At 41.9% G+C, this 17,775-nt stretch overlaps 1 protein-coding gene across 1 annotated transcript in view; it reads left to right on the top strand.

Moving 5' to 3' along the window:
• LOC139530566 (5-hydroxytryptamine receptor 1D-like) overlaps positions 1–16,924 on the top strand; it is a 41,487-nt gene extending 24,563 nt beyond the window's left edge. The window contains exon 2 of the mRNA XM_071327093.1: positions 12,175–16,924. Coding sequence (XP_071183194.1) covers positions 13,148–14,326 — 1,179 coding nt within the window. The 5' untranslated portion in view covers positions 12,175–13,147 and the 3' untranslated portion in view covers positions 14,327–16,924. The remainder of the gene's footprint in view (positions 1–12,174) is intronic.
• Positions 16,925–17,775: the final 851 nt, after the last annotated feature.

The following is a 17,775-nucleotide window of genomic DNA, read 5'->3' as shown; positions in this document are numbered from 1 at the left end:
AATAGCCTATACCATACACACACAGCTACCAGATCTATAATTCATATCTACAGGCCTCTAGTGTATGAGATACAGTGGGGAGAACAAGTATTTGATACACTGACAATTTTGCAGGTTTTCCTACTTACAAAGCATGTAGAGGTCTGTAATTTTTATCATACGTACACTTCAACTGTGAGAGAAGGAATCTAAAACAAAAATCCAGAAAATCACATTGTATGATTTTTTATTAATTAATTTGCATTTTATTGCATGACATAAGTATTTGATACATCAGAAAAGCAGAACTGAATATTTGGTACAGAAACCTTAGTTTGCAATTACAGAGATCATACGTTTCCTGTAGTTCTTGACCAGGTTTGCACACACTGCAGCAGGGATTTTGGCCCACTCCTCCATACAGACCTTCTCCAGATCCTTCAGGTTTCGGGGCTGTCGCTGGGCAATACGGACTTTCGGCTCCCTCCAAAGATTTTCTATTGGGTTCAGGTCTGGAGACTGGCTAGGCCACTCCAGGACCTTGAGATGCTTCTTACGGAGCCACTCCTTAGTTGCCCTGGCTGTGTGTTTCGGGTCGTTGTCATGCTGGAAGACCCAGCCACGACCCATCTTCAATGCTCTTACTGAGGGAAGGAGGTTGTTGGCCAAGATCTCGCGATACATGGCCCCATCCATCCTCCCCTCAATACGGTGCAGTCGTCCTGTCCCCTTTGCAGAAAAGCATCCCCAAAGAATGATGTTTCCACCTCCATGCTTCACGGTTGGGATGGTGTTCTTGGGGTTGTACTCATCCTTCTATTCCTCCAAACACGGCGAGTGGAGTTTAGAGCAAAAAGCTCTATTTTTGTCTCATCAGACCACATGACCTTCTCCCATTCCTCCTCTGGATCATCCAGATGGTCATTGGCAAACTTCAGACGGGCCTGGACATGCGCTGGCTTGAGCAGGGGGACCTTGCGTGCGCTGCAGGATTTTAATCCATGACGGCGTAGTGTGTTACTAATGGTTTTCTTTGAGACTGTGGTCCCAGCTCTCTTCAGGTCATTGACCAGGTCCTGCCGTGTAGTTCTGGGCTGATCCCTCACATTCCTCATGATCATTGATGCCCCACGAGGTGAGATCTTGCATGGAGCCCCAGACCGAGGGTGATTGACCGTCATCTTGAACTTCTTCCATTTTCTAATAATTGTGCCAACAGTTGTTGCCTTCTCACCAAGCTGCTTGGCTATTGTCCTGTAGCCCATCCCAGCCTTGTACAGGTCTACAATTTATCCCTGATGTCCTTACACAGCTCTCTGGTCTTGGCCATTGTGGAGAGGTTGGAGTCTGTTTGATTGAGTGTGTGGACAGGTGTCTTTTATACAGGTAACGAGTTCAAACAGGTGCAGTTAATACAGGTAATGAGTGGAGAACAGGAGGGCTTCTTAAAGAAAAACTAACAGGTCTGTGAGAGCCGGAATTCTTACTGGTTGGTAGGTGATCAAATACTTATGTCATGCAATAAAATGCAAATTAATTACTTAAAAATCATACAATGTGATTTTCTGGATTTTTGTTTTAGATTCCGTCTCTCACAGTTGAAGTGTACCTATGATAAAAATGACAGACCTCTACATGCTTTGTAAGTAGGAAAACCTGCAAAATCGGCAGTGTATCAAATACTTGTTCTCCCCACTGTATGTATTACCCACCAAAGTGCGTTGTATCAATATCTCCTCTGCCACGTTAAACACAATGTCTTGGTCTTTACTATTTAATGCTACTTAAACATCCTTCTCAAGTCAAGAATAACAACTAATAAAAGTAATAAGAGGTAGTATTTATAGTAATAATGGACTGTGTTACACATGATTTACAAATATAAAGTGGGTAGTGACCTGGTCAGGCAGTAAAATCAATAGTACAGTGGGGCAAAAATAGTATTTAGTCAGCCACCAATTGTGCAAGTTCTCCCACTTAAAAAGATGAGAGAGGCCTGTAATTTTCATCATAGGTACACTTCAACTATGACAGACAAAATGAGAAAAAAAATCCAGAAAATCACATTGTAGGATTTGTAATGAATTTATTTGCAAATTATAGTGGAAAATAAGTATTTGGTCAATAACAAAAGTTTATCTCAATACTTTGTTATATACCCTTTGTTGGCAATGACAGAGGTCAAACGTTTTCTGTAAGTCTTCACAAGGTTTTCACACACTGTTGCTGGTATTTTGGCCCATTCCTCCATGCAGATCTCCTCTAGAGCAGTGATGTTTTGGGGCTGTTGCTGGGCAACACGGACTTTCAACTCCCTCCAAAGATTTTCTATGGGGTTGAGATCTGGAGACTGGCTAGGCCACTCCAGGACCTTGAAATGCTTCTTACGAAGCCACTCCATCGTTGCCCTGGCGGTCTATTTGGGATCATTGTCATGCTGAAAGACCCAGCCAAGTTTCATCTTCAATGCCCTTGCTGATGGAAGGAGGTTTTCACTCAAAATCTCACGATACATGGCCCCATTCATTCTTTCCTTTACACGGATCAGTCGTCCTGGTCCCTTTGCAGAAAAACAGCCCCAAAGCATGATGTTTCCACCCCCATGCTTCACAGTAGGTATGGTGTTCTTTGGATGCAACTCAGCATTCTTTGTCCTCCAAACACGACGAGTTGAGTTTTTACCAAAAAGTTATATTTTGGTTTCATCTGACCATATGACATTCTCCCAATCTTCTTCTGGATCATCCAAATGCTCTCTAGCAAACTTCAGACGGGCCTGGACATGTACTGGCTTAAGCAGGGGGACACATCTGGCACTGCAGGATTTGAGTCCCTGGCGGCGTAGTGTGTTACTGATGGTAGGCTTTGTTACTTTGGTCCCAGCTCTCTGCAGGTCATTCACTAGGTCCCCCCGTGTGGTTCTGGGATTTTTGCTCACCGTTCTTGTGATCATTTTGACCCCACGGGGTGAGATCTTGCGTGGAGCCCCAGATCGAGGGAGATTATCAGTGGTCTTGTATGTCTTCCATTTCCTAATAATTGTTCCCACAGTTGATTTCTTCAAACCAAGCTGCTTACCTATTGCAGATTCAGTCTTCCCAGCCTGGTGCAGGTCTACAATTTTGTTTCTGGTGTCCTTTGACAGCTCTTTGGTCTTGGCCATAGTGGAGTTTGGAGTGTGACTGTTTGAGGTTGTGGACAGGTGTCTTTTATACTGATAACAAGTTCAAACAGGTGCCATTAATACAGGTAACGAGTGGAGGAAAGAGGAGCCTCTTAAAGAAGAAGTTACAGGTCTGTGAGAGCCAGAAATCTTGCTTGTTTGTAGGTAACCAAATACTTATTTTCCACCATAATTTGCAAATAGATTCATTAAAAATACTACAATGTGATTTTCTGGATTTTTTTTTCTCATTTTGTCTGTCATAGTTGAAGTGTACCTATGATGAAAATTACAGGCCTCTCTCATCTTTTTAAGTGGGAGAACTTGCACAATTGGTGGCTGACTAAATACTTTTTTGCCCCACTGTATATAATAGAACAGCAGTGTTGACTGTGTATAGTCTATAATTATTTGTTTTTAGGTATTTTCTTAAAACTGCAAAACAAGGGCTTGTAAGTAAGCGTTTCACTGTAAGGTCTACCTACACCTGTTGTATTCGGCGCATGTGACAAATACAATTTGATTTGATTTATACGTGTGTGTGTGTGTGTGTGTGTGTGTGTGTGTGTGTGTGTGTGTGTGTGTGTGTGTGTGTGTGTGTGTGTGTGTGTGTGTGTGTGTGTGTGTGTGTGTGTGTGTGTGTGTGTGTGTGTGTGTGTGTGTGTGTGTCTGTGTGTCTGTGTGTGTGTGTAAGGGTTGGATATGTGGGTAGTCAGTACAAATAATCTCTAAGGTGTAGATAGTCTCTGAGATGCAAATCATTTTTAAGGTGCAGGGAGACAGCTAGTGTTAGCTGTTCAGCAGTCTGATGGCCTGGTGGTAGTAGCTGTCTCGGAGCCTGTTGGTCCTATACCCGATGCTTCGTTACCGCTTGCCAGATGGTAACAGAGTGAACAGTACATGGCTCGGGTGACTGGAGTCCTTGATTATCTTGCGGGCCTTCCTCAGACACCACCTGGAGTAGATGTCCAGCTTTGTCTCCATCCTCCATTGCCACTCGACTAACCGTATTCCCACCAGTTTACGCCTCTCCACCTGCCGCTTACAATTCGCTTGGCTGAACATTAGTCCACAGTGAGGCATCAGCTCTCCCAAGCTAAATCAATTAGCCTGTCTCCACCTCTGCCATGCGGAGCTCACAGGGCTGTGTTCAGAAGGATTAGCAGCTGACCAGCAGTATCTCCAGAGAGGACCTGGGTTCTGCTGTGGTCTGGCTTTTTCCACTCAATCGTTAGCTCAGTAGTTGGAAACAAGCCAAGCCAGAATACTGCATTGCTACTGTATGTGTCATGCTGTTTTGGTGATACACTCTTATTTAGTCTCAGTATCTTATACATATGGTATTGTTGAGTTAGATTGGTGAAGGTTTCCGTTTAGAGGATGCGATACGGACAATTACTCATGTATCTCTCTCTTTCTCATTTGGTCTGTTATCTTCTTATTATACACACAGATTTTTTTTTTTTAATCCCACTGGGCGCACACTGGTTGAATCAACTTTGTTTCCACATCATTGAAACTAAATTACATTGAACCAACGTCTGTTCCCAGGGGGATCTTTCTCTCTTACGTAGGAATACTGTATTTTCTACGCAATTATAGCTTGACTGCGTTGCTGTATCCGCAGGGAAGGCTCCTAGGTAAAGAGACAAGATCTTTATTTATGTTTACATCGCACGAATTGTTGGTCACAGGTCAGATAAACCGACTCTGATAGAATGTTTTGAGGCTATAGTAAAATAAGCTTATATTTATATTTTTACGACAGTTGAACTAAGCTCATGAGGCATTTATAGATTCTTCAATAATCAATAGGCATATATCATTCATTTATTTGTAGTAACTGAGGATTCTATTTTTAACTTAAAGGGCATTTATTGCTCTTAGGAGTTCCTATTCCAGGTTTGTCCTCCTTTCCTACATCTCAGATGAAGCCCATCTCCAATGGGTCACATTCTTTAGAACGCCATAATGTAACTAGATCTGACAAGACTAAAGGGTAGAGCTGCCATCTTTAGGTGTAACCAGTCGTAGCTCAGAAGTCCGCGTTCTTATAGGTGACAGGCTTGAATCCCAGGGAAGGCTTAAGCGATTCATCATGACGCTTAATAATATCGTGATTTTTTTTCCCTTCACATCACATTCCATATGGTAAAAGGTCAAAGTCATAGGTCAAAGTCTAACATAGCGTTTTTAGGGGTGTCTACTGATTTAAATCTGATATCGACACATCCTCTCTGAAGTATGGTAGTCACGTTATTTTTCAGACTCATTGGCATCTCAATGAAGATTAGCTAGAGACAGGCATAAATTATGAATAATCCTCTGATTTGCTTGAAGTTTATGCTAAGACTATTCCCACACACCTGCGCTTCTGGCAAACAGTGAGAGGCAAACTTAAAAGAGAATCAGGCAAATTATGCTACCCTCTGCATATTGGATACTTAGCTTATTCAAGCCTATCTCAGAATACAACACTGCCTCTAAGACAAAAAAAAAGCTCTTTACCTGACTGGCTTTTCAACGATCTAGAAATGTACACTTTTTGTTCTCTTGTGGGAAGCAATCACTCCCCTATTTCTGACTACAAATTATCTATAACTGGGCTAATAACTCGCTAACAAGCAAAGAATATGAATTAAATGTACACACGTGGCTACATGCAGTTCTTGTTTTGATCTTAAAACAAGGTCATCTCAAAACAAGCGCACCTACTCATGACCACAGCTGTAAACACAGTCCAGTTCAAAGTAAATGGCACAGATCCATATATGGCAATGGTCGATTTGCATATAGGCTTACTGCAGCTCTGATTGGTTATGCCACACCGGTGTGTGTGTATAGTACAGGCTGAGTCGTGTGTAATAGAATCCTACTCCGATGCGTTCTGCCTATAACAATATCTCTTGCATAGTTTGTTTTGTTTCGGTATGTTGCATTGAAAGTGGCTAATATTACGTTGAATCGATAACAATTGCCACAGTAAAGCGAAACTTTGATTGTGTTGACTAACATGGAAAACTCTAAAAAGTTTATTTGAAGTCCAATCTCATGCTTCTCTCCATGGGCTGATATTTCTTCTGCACTCTGACAGTCTCTGGGCTACTGCACGCAGTTTAGAGGGAACATTGCTTATGAGAGCATAATCCCCTCGAGTGGCTACTTGTCAATCACCACTATTGTTCTAATGGAGGTGATTTGCAGTGTCATATCAGGACGAAACATGCACAGTACAATCTCCCTGGGCTGTCGTCAGGCCAAGTAGTCCTGAGGCATGGTCCTAAGCCTCAGGTCCTCCGAGAGGGGAGAGATCGCACAGAACATCAGATAAGACAGGATAAATACACCAGATAGGACAGACTGACCCTAGCCACCTGGCACAGACTATTGCAGCAAAGCTACTGGGGACTGAGACGGGGGGGGGGTTGGGAGACAGGATCAACCAGGCGGGCTATAGCCCCACCCACTTTGCCGAAGCACAGCCCCCACACCAGAGGGATATCAACAGACCACCAACTTACTACCCTGAGACAAGGCAGAGTATAGCCCACGAAGATCTCCCCCACCACACAAGCCCAAGGGGACGCAAGACCGGACAGGAAGATGACATCAGTGACTCAACCCACTCATGTTGAGTATAGCGACAAAAGCCTGGCAAGACGTGATGCACCCCTCTTAGGGATGGCATGGGAGAGCATTACCAAGCCAGTGATTCAGCCCCCGTAATAGGGTCAGGGGCATAGAATCCCAGTGGAGCGAGGGGAGCCGGCCAGGCAAGACAGCAAGGGTGCTACGTCACTCCAGTGCCTTGTTGTTCACCTTTGCACCCCTGGGCCAGACTACACTCTATAGTAGGACCTACTGAAGAGATGAATCTTCAGTAAAGACAAAAGTTGAGACCGAGTCTGCGTCTCTCACATGGATCGGCAGACCATTCCATAAAAATGTAGCTCTATAGGAGAAAGCCCTGCCTCCACCTGTTGGCTTAGAAATTCTAGGAACAATAAGCAGACCTGTGTCTTGTGACTGTAGCATACGTGTAGGTATGTACAGCAGGACCAAATCAGAGGGATAGGTAGGAGCAAGTCCATGTAATGCTTTGTAGGTTAGCAGTAAAACCTTGAAATCAGCCCTAGCCTTGACAGTGTTGAGAGGCTGGAGTAATCTGATTACTGGAGTAATCTGATCACATTTTGGGGTTCTAGTCAAGATTCTAGCAGCCGTATTTAGCACTAGCTGAAGTTTATTTAGTGCCTTATCCGTGTAGCTGGAAAGTAAAGCATTGCAGTAGTCTAATCTTGAAGTGACAAAAGCATGGATTAGCTTTACTGCATATTTTTGGGACAAAAAGTTTCAGAGAGGGCTGCTGCAGAATTGCTATTTTACCATTAAAAGGCATGGTACCCATATAATTATTAGCTAGCTAGATTACTACATAGCTAGATATCTAATTTGGTATCTATCGGTTATATCTGTGATATGATTCCTAAAAATAGTAAGCCAGCTGTAATTTGGAGCTAAAACGACTGGCTAGTGATTCAATATGTAGCTAGCTAGCCAGACAGAGGCCTGTTGCAGGATTGCTATTTTACCAGTAAAATTAAGCTAATCTAACTCTAATCCCCATAGCTAGATTTATTAGCTAGCTAGCTAGATAAATATATATATCTCATGAGGTGTATGTTTATCTGGGATATGATTCCAAAAAAATTGTAGTTAAGTCTGCTGGCTGTTGATTGCAAGAATTAAAAGCCTAACCCTCATGATGATAGATAACTAAACCAGCTAGATTATGGCTTTTGAAAGCTCAGGCTCAGAAGGTACCTGTCAATGATGCATTTTATAAACACAACATGCAACATTTTCAAAGATATTACTGAAGTACAGTGCATATAAGGAAATCAGTCAATGGAAATAAATTCATTAGGCCCTAATATATGGGTTTCACATGACATAGGCCCACCTACTTGGCAGCCAGGCCCACCCACTGGGGAGCCAGGCTCAGCCAATTATTATAATTTTTTCCCCCACAAAAGGGCTTTATTACAGACATAAATACCCCTTAGCAACCTAATCGATGGATTTCACATGACAATGGCCCACCTACTTGGCAGCCAGGCCCACACACTGTGGTACCAGGCCCAGCCAATAACAATTAGTTTTTTTCAAAAAGGGCTTTATTACAGACATAAATACCCCTCAGCCTTTTATTGTCCCCAGAACAAGGTGCACCTGTGTAATTATCATGCTGTTTAAAACCTCTTTGGGCTAGACGTGCCGTTAGCGGCACACCTCGACAACATCCGGTGAAATTGCAGAGAGCGAAATTCAAAATACAAAAATCGTAATATTAAACATTCATGAAAATACAAGTGTCTTACATCGTTTAAAAGCTTAACTTCTTGTTAATCCAGCCGCTTTGTCAGATTTCAAAAAGGCTTTACGGCGAAAGCATATCATGCGATTATCTGAGGACAGCATACAAAAGCATTAAAAACATTTTCCAAACCAGCAGAGGCGTCACGAAAGTCAGAAATAGAGAAGATCTTTCTCTGTTTGCAATCCCAAGGGTCCCAGCTACATAACAAATGGTTGTTTTGTTCGATAAAGTCCTTTTTTAGATCCCCAAAAAGTCAGTTTAGTTAGCTCGCTTGATTCAGTAATCCACCTGTTCCCCTCGTTCAAAACGCATACAAAGGAATCCCAAAAGTTACCAATAAACTTCGTCCAAACAAGTCAAACAACGTTTCTAATCAATCCTCAGGTACCCCAATATGTAAATAAACGATACAATTTAAGACGGAGAATAGTATGTTCATTGCCGGAGATAAATAACGAAGTGTGCGCCCTCATCCACGCGTGCCACAAGACTACAGTCAAAATGAGAGCCACCTAGAAAAACTACAAATTCTAGCAAATTTTTAAAAACTAAAACAAGCCTGAAACCCTTTCTAAAGACTGTTGACATCTTGTGGAAGCCATAGGAACTGAAATCTGTGAGGATTTCCTTTGAATCTCCCATAGACAGCCATTTCAATGGGTGGTGACCTCAAAAAAAAGAAAATGAATGGATTCTCCTCGGGTTTTTGCCTGCCATATCAGTTATGTTATACTCACAGACATGATTTTAACAGTTCTAGAAACTTCAGAGTGTTGTCTATCCAATACTACCAATATATATGCATATCCTAGCTTTTGGGCCTGAGTAACAGGCAGTTTACTTTGGGCACCTCAGTCATCCGAACTTCCAAATACTGCCCCCTATCCCTGAGAAGTTTCTTGATATCCACATCTGTCAGGTGGAAGGATTATCTTGGCAAAGGAGAAATGCTCACGAACAGGGATATTAACACATTTGTGCACAGCATTTGAGATAAATGTATGGAACATTTGTGGGATTTTTAATTTCAGATCATGAAACATGGGACCAAAACTTTACACTTTACATTTTTGTTCAGTGTACTATTAGGCCTATACAGTATGTAAATTAGGTCTATAGTTTTTATAGGACAGTGGTGGACTGTCATCACTCAGACCTTCGTGAGGAGGCAATCAATAGACAGAGACCAGGCAGTCAATAGAAGCTGTCCCCAAAGTGACAAGGACAGGCAGGGGCTGGAGAGACTGGACAACATGCTGCTGAGGCTGCAGACAATCACACACTCTCACAGCCTAGATGAACCTAGGTGAACTTCAATGTACTGGAGGACTACTGTAGAAATTGTTGTCTTTACAGGAAAGATAGGAAGAAGAATATGTGATTTGTGTAGCACCTGAATGCAAGGGCAAGCAGTTATGCATTGTAAGGGATAAACATTGTTTTAGGTTGTATGTAATATATTTTGGTAATATGTTTTGGTGCATATACAGTAGCAGTCAAAAGTTTGGACACACCTACTCATTCAAAGGTTTTTCATTATTTTTTACTATTTTCTACATTGTAGAATAATAGTGAAGACATCAAACTACAAACTATAAAATAAAACATAGAATCATGTAGTAACCAAAAAAGTGTTAAACAAATCAAAATACATTTTATTTTTGAGATTCCTCAAGGTAGCTACCCTTTGCCTTGATGACAGTTTTGCACACTCTTGGCACGTGTATGCCTTATTAAAATTTTATTTGTGGAATTTCTTTCCTTTTTAATGTGTTTGAGCCAATCAGTTGTGTTGTGACAAGGTAGGGGTGGTATACAGAAGATAGCCCTATTTGATAAAAGACCAAGTCCATATTATGGCAAGAACAGCTCAAATAAGCAAAGAGAAATGACAGTCCATCATTACTTTAAGACATGGAGGTCAGTTCATCTGGAACATGTCAAGACCTAAAGTTACCTCTGCTGCAGAGGATAAGTTCATTAGAGTTAACTGCACCTCAGACAGCAGCCCAAATAAATGCTCCTGAGAGTTCATGTAACAGACACATCTCAACATCAACTGTTTAGAGGAGACTGTGTGAATCAGGTCTTCATGGTTGAATTGCTGCAAAGAAACCACTACTAAAGGACACCAATAATAAGAAGAGACTTGCTTGAGCCAAGAAACACAAGCAGTGGATATTAGACTGGTGGATATCTGTCTTTTGGTCTGATGAGTCCAAATGAGAGTTTTGGTTCCAACCGCCGTGTGTTTGTGAGACGCAGAGTAGGTGAATGGATGATCTCCGCATGTGTAGTTCCTACCGTGAAGCATGCAGAAGGAGGTGTGATGGTATGGGGGTGCTTTTCTGGTGACACTGTATGATTTATTTAGAATTCAAGGCACACTTAACTGGTTTGCACTTAGTGGGACTGTCATTTCTTTTTCAACAGGCCAATGACCCAAAACACACCTCCAGGCTGTGTAAGGGCTATTTGACCAAGGAGAGTGATGGAGTGCTGTATCAGATGACCTGGCCTCCACAATCACCTGACCTCAACCCAATTGAGATGGTTTGGGATGAGTTTGACCGCAGAGTGAAGGAAAAGCAGCCAATAAGTGCTCAGCATATGGGGGAACTCCTTCAAGACTGTTGGAAAAGCATTACTCATGAAACTGGTTGAGAGAATGCCACGCGTGTGCAAAGCTATCATCAAAAAAGGGTGGCTACTTTGAAGAATCTCAAATTTTAAATATATTTTGATTTGTTTAACACTTTTTTGGTTACTACAGGATTCCATGTGTTATTTCATAGTTTTGATGTCTTCACTATTATTCTACAATGTAGAAAATAGTAAAAAATAAAATAAAAACACTTGAATGAATAGGTGTGTCCAAACGTTTGACTGGTACTGTATGTGTTTAATATACTATCAAAATGAGAAAATGTTTGATCACAGAATATTCCATAGAATTCCAGAAAATAAAACAGCTGTGACTCATTCACTGTAAAGGGTATTACTATTCTGATTTCAGATGATCAAGCCTTACAACATAAAGAAGATTCAACATTCTCTAAGTTTTTTCTCCACCTTCATTAGGAAGTTGTGTAAAAGGCAGTTTGGGGAAAAAACGGATATTTGTTTAAGATACAGTACACATTTTCACGGGTGTTTTTCTTGACTGATTACCATTTGATTGATGTCGTGCTATTGTATGTTATATCATTTGAAAGGGCTGTTTCTCAGCTTTCAAAATATGTATCATGTTTTCAGATATGGGTTGACACCAGCAAATATTGCTCATTAATGCATGCAGAGGTCATGGTCTGAGGAAATTCTGGAATTCCAAATCTTACCTTCCGGTTATACAACAATGCCAATATGGTGATTTACAGTTACAGTTAGCTGGTGTTCTAAAGCCTACTGTTTCCACTCCCCTTTAATATTGTATTATCAATCTTGCATGTATGTAATGGCTGAACATAAGGGTTCAGGTAGAAATATGCCTCATAGCATGAGATGCCAGAGGTCGAGCTCACATATTGTTCATTCTTATGTGCATGCACTGCATGTAGGATATTTTATGTGGGTGGGATTGTTGGCGGTTTGAAATGGTGACTCGTATGTACTTCTAATGCACACTTTCTTTCTCTATCTTTCCCATTCTAAGGTTGTCATGCTTCAATTGAAGCTTGGACTTTCGGGAAGCAAAACCAGAACAAAAGCTGTGCAGTACTAATACTTCCCATCTGGACATCACACCTGAATGCTTAACTGACCAACACAGCTTTGACAGGAAAACAGTGAACACACATCAACAATCAATATTAGCACATGCTGTGCTTCATCCAACTGGGAATCTGCAAATGCCTTGTTCTTTATCGCATTGAGTGGTGAATTTCTAAGGCCGAGCCAAAAACATTTGGAATGAAGTGGATCATGTTAACATTCTAGTTAACCCTCAATATCAACAAGACTGGACCGCCCAGGCTTTGGAGCTGAGCGCAAATTACATTAACCCTGGTTCAGCTTAAAATGAAGACAGAGTGAGCCAACCCTGTGTATCACCATAATCTTTCAGTGTAGATTTTACCCACTGAGGGTTATTGAAACAGGAGGAGACCATGAAAGCAGCAGTTGATAGGAAGTCAGAGTCTGAGGTGTTGTGCTCGGCCTGGCTGGAGTGGAGATAAGAGCTTGGGCGAGAGAGAAAACAGAGTTTGATGAGACGAGCAGAATACAAATCAGTGTCTACTGTCCCTCAGCCAGACTGCCGAATCAAACCAATATTAGTGTGTCTGCTGAAATGGACAGTGATTCAGCAACTATAATAGCTTTATTGGTTGTGCATTGAAATGGTACGAGCATAATCAAAAGCTCTAATATGAAACTAAATAGCAATCACCTTTTCTGTAAATCTCAATTTTGGAGATTTTGTCTCAGAACCCAGTGTGTCTCCAAGACTGAAATTATGGATAAAGGATCCATCAGGTCCCATGAATACGTGTGACAACCAACAGTGACACCCATCAATGCAGCCCTCGCACCATGCCGAGAAGACAAAGGAAAGCATAGGCCCTGACTTGATTGTGGTGATGTGGCTCATCTAGACCTTGAACAAAGGTTTAAAGGGGAAAGGCAAGATGGATCAGGATAATAGCTCCGTTGATCCGTTCTTCACCAATGCCACGGAGAGCTCTGAACCCACAGAGGCACTATGGGACAAAGCCACTCTCCTGGGGCTCCAGATCTTCCTGTCAGCCATCCTGGCAATCGTCACCCTGGCCACCGTGCTGTCCAATGCCTTTGTCATCGCCACCATATTCCTGACTCGGAAGCTACACACGCCAGCCAACTTTCTGATTGGCTCGCTGGCTGTGACAGACCTGTTGGTGTCCATCCTGGTCATGCCTATTAGCATCTTGTACACAGTGAGTAAGACCTGGGCCCTGGGGCAGATTGTCTGCGACATCTGGCTGTCATCGGACATCACCTTCTGCACTGCCTCCATCCTGCACCTGTGCGTCATCGCGCTGGACCGCTACTGGGCCATCACTGACGCCCTGGAGTACTCCAAGCGCCGGACAATGCGTCGAGCGGGCCTGATGATAACAGTGGTATGGGTGATCTCCATCTCCATCTCCATGCCGCCGCTCTTCTGGAGGCAGGCCAAGGCCAACGAGGAGGTGATGGAGTGCATGGTGAACACGGATCAGATCTCCTACACGCTCTACTCCACCTTCGGGGCGTTCTATGTTCCCACTGTGTTGCTGATCATCCTCTACGGCCGGATCTACGTGGCAGCCCGCTCACGCATCTTTAAGACACCAGTGTCGTGCGGCAAGCGTTTCACCACGGCCCAGCTCATCCAGACATCGGCCGGCTCCTCCCTTTGCTCCATCAACTCCGCCTCCAACCAAGAGGGCCACCTGCACCCCGGAGGGGGAGGCAACACGGGAGGAGTGGCAGTAAACGGAGGTGGAGGAAGCAGTGGTGGGTCGCCTCTCTTCAATAACTGCGTGATGGTGAAGCTGGCTGACAGCGTGCTGGAGAGGAAGCGTCTGTGCACCGCCCGGGAAAAGAAGGCCACCAAGACGCTGGGCATCATCCTGGGAGCCTTCATCGTGTGCTGGCTACCCTTTTTCGTGGTCACCCTGGTACTGGCCATCTGCAAAGAATGCTGGTTCCACCCAGTGCTCTTCGACGTGTTCACCTGGCTTGGCTACCTGAACTCGCTCATCAATCCCGTTATCTACACTGCCTTCAATGACGAGTTCAAGCTGGCCTTCCACAAACTCATCAAGTTCAAGAGATGCTACTAAGGGAATGCGAGTATTGTACATACAAAATATATCATAACCCAGTGTTTCCCAAACGTGGGGTCTCCTGATTTGAAAATGGGGTTGCGAGAGAAACTCTGAAGGAAAAAAAAAGAATTGTGCTTGGTTCATAAAACCGGGGTTACGTCAGTTGTAATAAACAGAGCGGTTTCTGTTTTCTTATTACAAATATGGTTCTATTTTTTGCGGGGGGGTTTAAACTACAAAATATTATGATCCCATCACTGAAAGATAAGACTCAGGAACATGTATGTGTCTTCTGTTTCCCTCTACAGTGCCCACAAGCCTCATTAGAACAGAGTGGACAAGACCAGGTACTAAATCAGACTGGGGAGAAAAGAACATCCTTCGCTAATTTTCCATCCAATTTGTAACAGATTTTCATGCGAATATTCTCAAATCTGCCAAAAACAATATGCGCCATCAACTGAACTGAATTATTGAGGATAAAATCCTGTGCATGATGACGTAGTGCACATAAAAGTAACTTTTGCCGTTCAAGTTAAATGAGTTTCCATCACATTTTCAACTCAACTGATGGTTTTGCGTTATATTGCAAATGTGCCCTCTCTGGTCTTGGCACATGCGCTGTAGCCAACAGTTCGCAGATACAGTGCAGGTAGGCTACCTACATTGAGATTATTATGGACAAGGGCGAGATTATTTGTATGAATGAATGACATTTTATTTTCATGTGAAATTGCCAATTGGCAACCCATTCCCGTATGGGATTCATTGACACAAACAAACATTAAAATAATTCACTATGGTAATTAAATGAGAATTCTTATTCCGGTGTTCTCTGCATTGCGCATCGCGTACAGAGTGAAAAAAAGTAAGGTAAAAATCAATACATAAGTAGCCTAAATAAGGTTGTATTTGTCAAACGGAAGCCAAACATCGATCATCATGTCACCAGAATATGACCTTCAATATTTATTGAAAAGGACCATTAAACTCATCACCTTGCACATTCACCTCCCTGTGAAGTTCATCATAATTGATTTAATCTTGTTTAATAAACTGCATGATTTCCCGAGTCATAGTGGGAGGACCACACAACATAGAGTGGTGATGGTTATTACAGTATATCAATAGTTGCACATAAAGGCGTTTCCACGCCATTTTTCTCATAATGAATTTTACCGACACAAAAATATCCCATCATGTCTCATGAACAAATTGTCTGTCGGCATTTATAAAATTGTACAGGCAATTCATGTTTCCTTCTGCCCATCTTGATTTTTTTCATGCATCAGTTAATTAATCTGCATGAAATGGTTGGATCAAAACGTGGTTCTTGAACTTCTTTTCTACACAGAAGATCATACAAAACTGTTGCCTGACGATCTTCTGAACTTCCCAATACCTTTCTGATGCATTTCAGTCACTTCAAACCATACTTCCTTCAGCATGAAATACTGTCAAAAGTACTATCAGACTGATTTGTAATAGACTGTCATATACCCGATTAAAAAAGTAAACATTGGCCGTTGATTACATCACTTTTTTTTTTTTACAGGATGGGGTCGTGGAAAAATATCGAAATGGGTCGTGGGCAAAAAAAGATTGGGAACTCCTGTCATAAGCTATTCTCTCGCAATTCTTAGTAAATACCGGTATGGGAATATAGGGTCTATTCATATAAACACTGTACTGTGGCATTTGTTCATGTTGTAAACACATGCTCATTGTGTTTGGTCTCTGTACATTTGTTGTACATTGGAACTTCATTGACATGCTTATGAAGTGCCATACATCTTACAGATATTTCCTTACTAGAAATGTATGCATGCATAAGACAAATTGAATAAAATATTCCAAGGACTATGAAACTCATTATAAATGAGGGTTTGGGTTGGGATATTACAGACCCCAAAGGAATAGACTTATCATACATGTTTGAGACAAATGAAGGAGTCTCTAAAGTATAAGAACTGGTCCTTCTTTGGATGAAAGACATAAGGTAATTAATCTGTGGATTATTATTGAGCAGTGGCTTATAAAGCCCCATTGGACTGGGAAAGACATGGTAAATTGTTACAGAAGTGTCACATACAGAGGCGGATCTTCCTTAACACGTCTGTGGTACAGTACAATAGAGAAATTCGTATATAAAGATTCAGTCTTACTGTGTCTCTCTATGTGGCTGCATTTGTTTATGTGTGGAGGAGTTGTCACCTTGCTCTAGGTGTAATGATGTGTGGGGAGGGGAGAGTTGCAGTGAATGAAATGTGGACATATTTTTCACCAGTGTGGCATCAGCTTATTGTATCCAACTGATTCAACTTTAAACATTACCCACATTCGAGGAGCCTGACTTCTCTATGTAGGAGACAGCATTTACCTTTGGATTGAACCTAAAAATGAGTGATGTCCTGTTCCCTGGCAACAAATGAATCTGCATAAGCTACTGTAAACCCACTGGGCACACAGTGGTTGAGTCAACGTTGTTTCAATGTCATTTGTCAGCCGTTTGTGACGGGGAATTTATGTGGGAAAAAGTCAATCATTACTGTTTTCATATTTTTAACCAGCGTAGTAAACATTGAAATTAAGTTAAAACTTAAAGTAACGGGTTGTTACATTAAAAATAATTTCAACAATCATCAGAACTATGCATATGTTGAAATTGCGTTGAAAATCCAACGTAGAAATGTTTAAAATATTTTTCAACCTATAGTCAATATCTATTGGGTGGTTGAAATTATGTCTAATTTTATATTTGACCTTTTATTTGACCTTCTTTCAATGTTGATATTCAAATGATATGTTTGAATCAGTGAAATTGTTTGAACCTAAATAGAGAATGTACAGTATATTGAAATGAAATGTGAATCCGCAGTCCAATGGTTCCTGCCTGTGACTCCTATTGGTATAGGAGGGGTAATGAGCTTTGATGAGAACAAGTCTACCATCCAGATGCCTACCTCTACACTGAGTGTAGACAGACTGACCAGGTAAAAGCTATGATCCCATATTGATGTCACTTAAGTCATTGTAGATGAAGGGGAGGAGACAAGTTAAATAAGGATTTTTAAGCCTTAAGACATGGATTGTGTATATGTGCCATTGAGAGGGTGAATGGGAAAGACAAAAGATTTAAGTGCCTTTGAGTGTGTCAAGAACTGTAATGCTGCTGGATTTTTCACACTCCAGTGTGTATCAAGAATGGTCCACCCCCCAAAGGACATCCAGCAAACTTGACACAACTGTGGGAAGCATTGGAGTCAAAATAAGCCAGCATCGCTGTGGAACGCTTTCGACACCGTGTGGAGTCCATGCCCTGACGAATTGAGGCAAAAGGGCAAAAGTGGATGCAACTCAATATTAGTTTTGGTATTTGGTAGGATCCCCATTAGCTGTTGCAAAAGCAGCAGCTATTCTTCCTGGGGTCCACACCAAACATGAAACATAATATAGAATGACAT

Source organism: Salvelinus alpinus, chromosome 9 (genome assembly GCF_045679555.1).
Source record: "Salvelinus alpinus chromosome 9, SLU_Salpinus.1, whole genome shotgun sequence".
NCBI lineage: Eukaryota > Metazoa > Chordata > Actinopteri > Salmoniformes > Salmonidae > Salvelinus > Salvelinus alpinus.
Note: the sequence above shows the minus strand (reverse complement) of the source record. Positions and strands in the feature narration are given on the sequence as shown.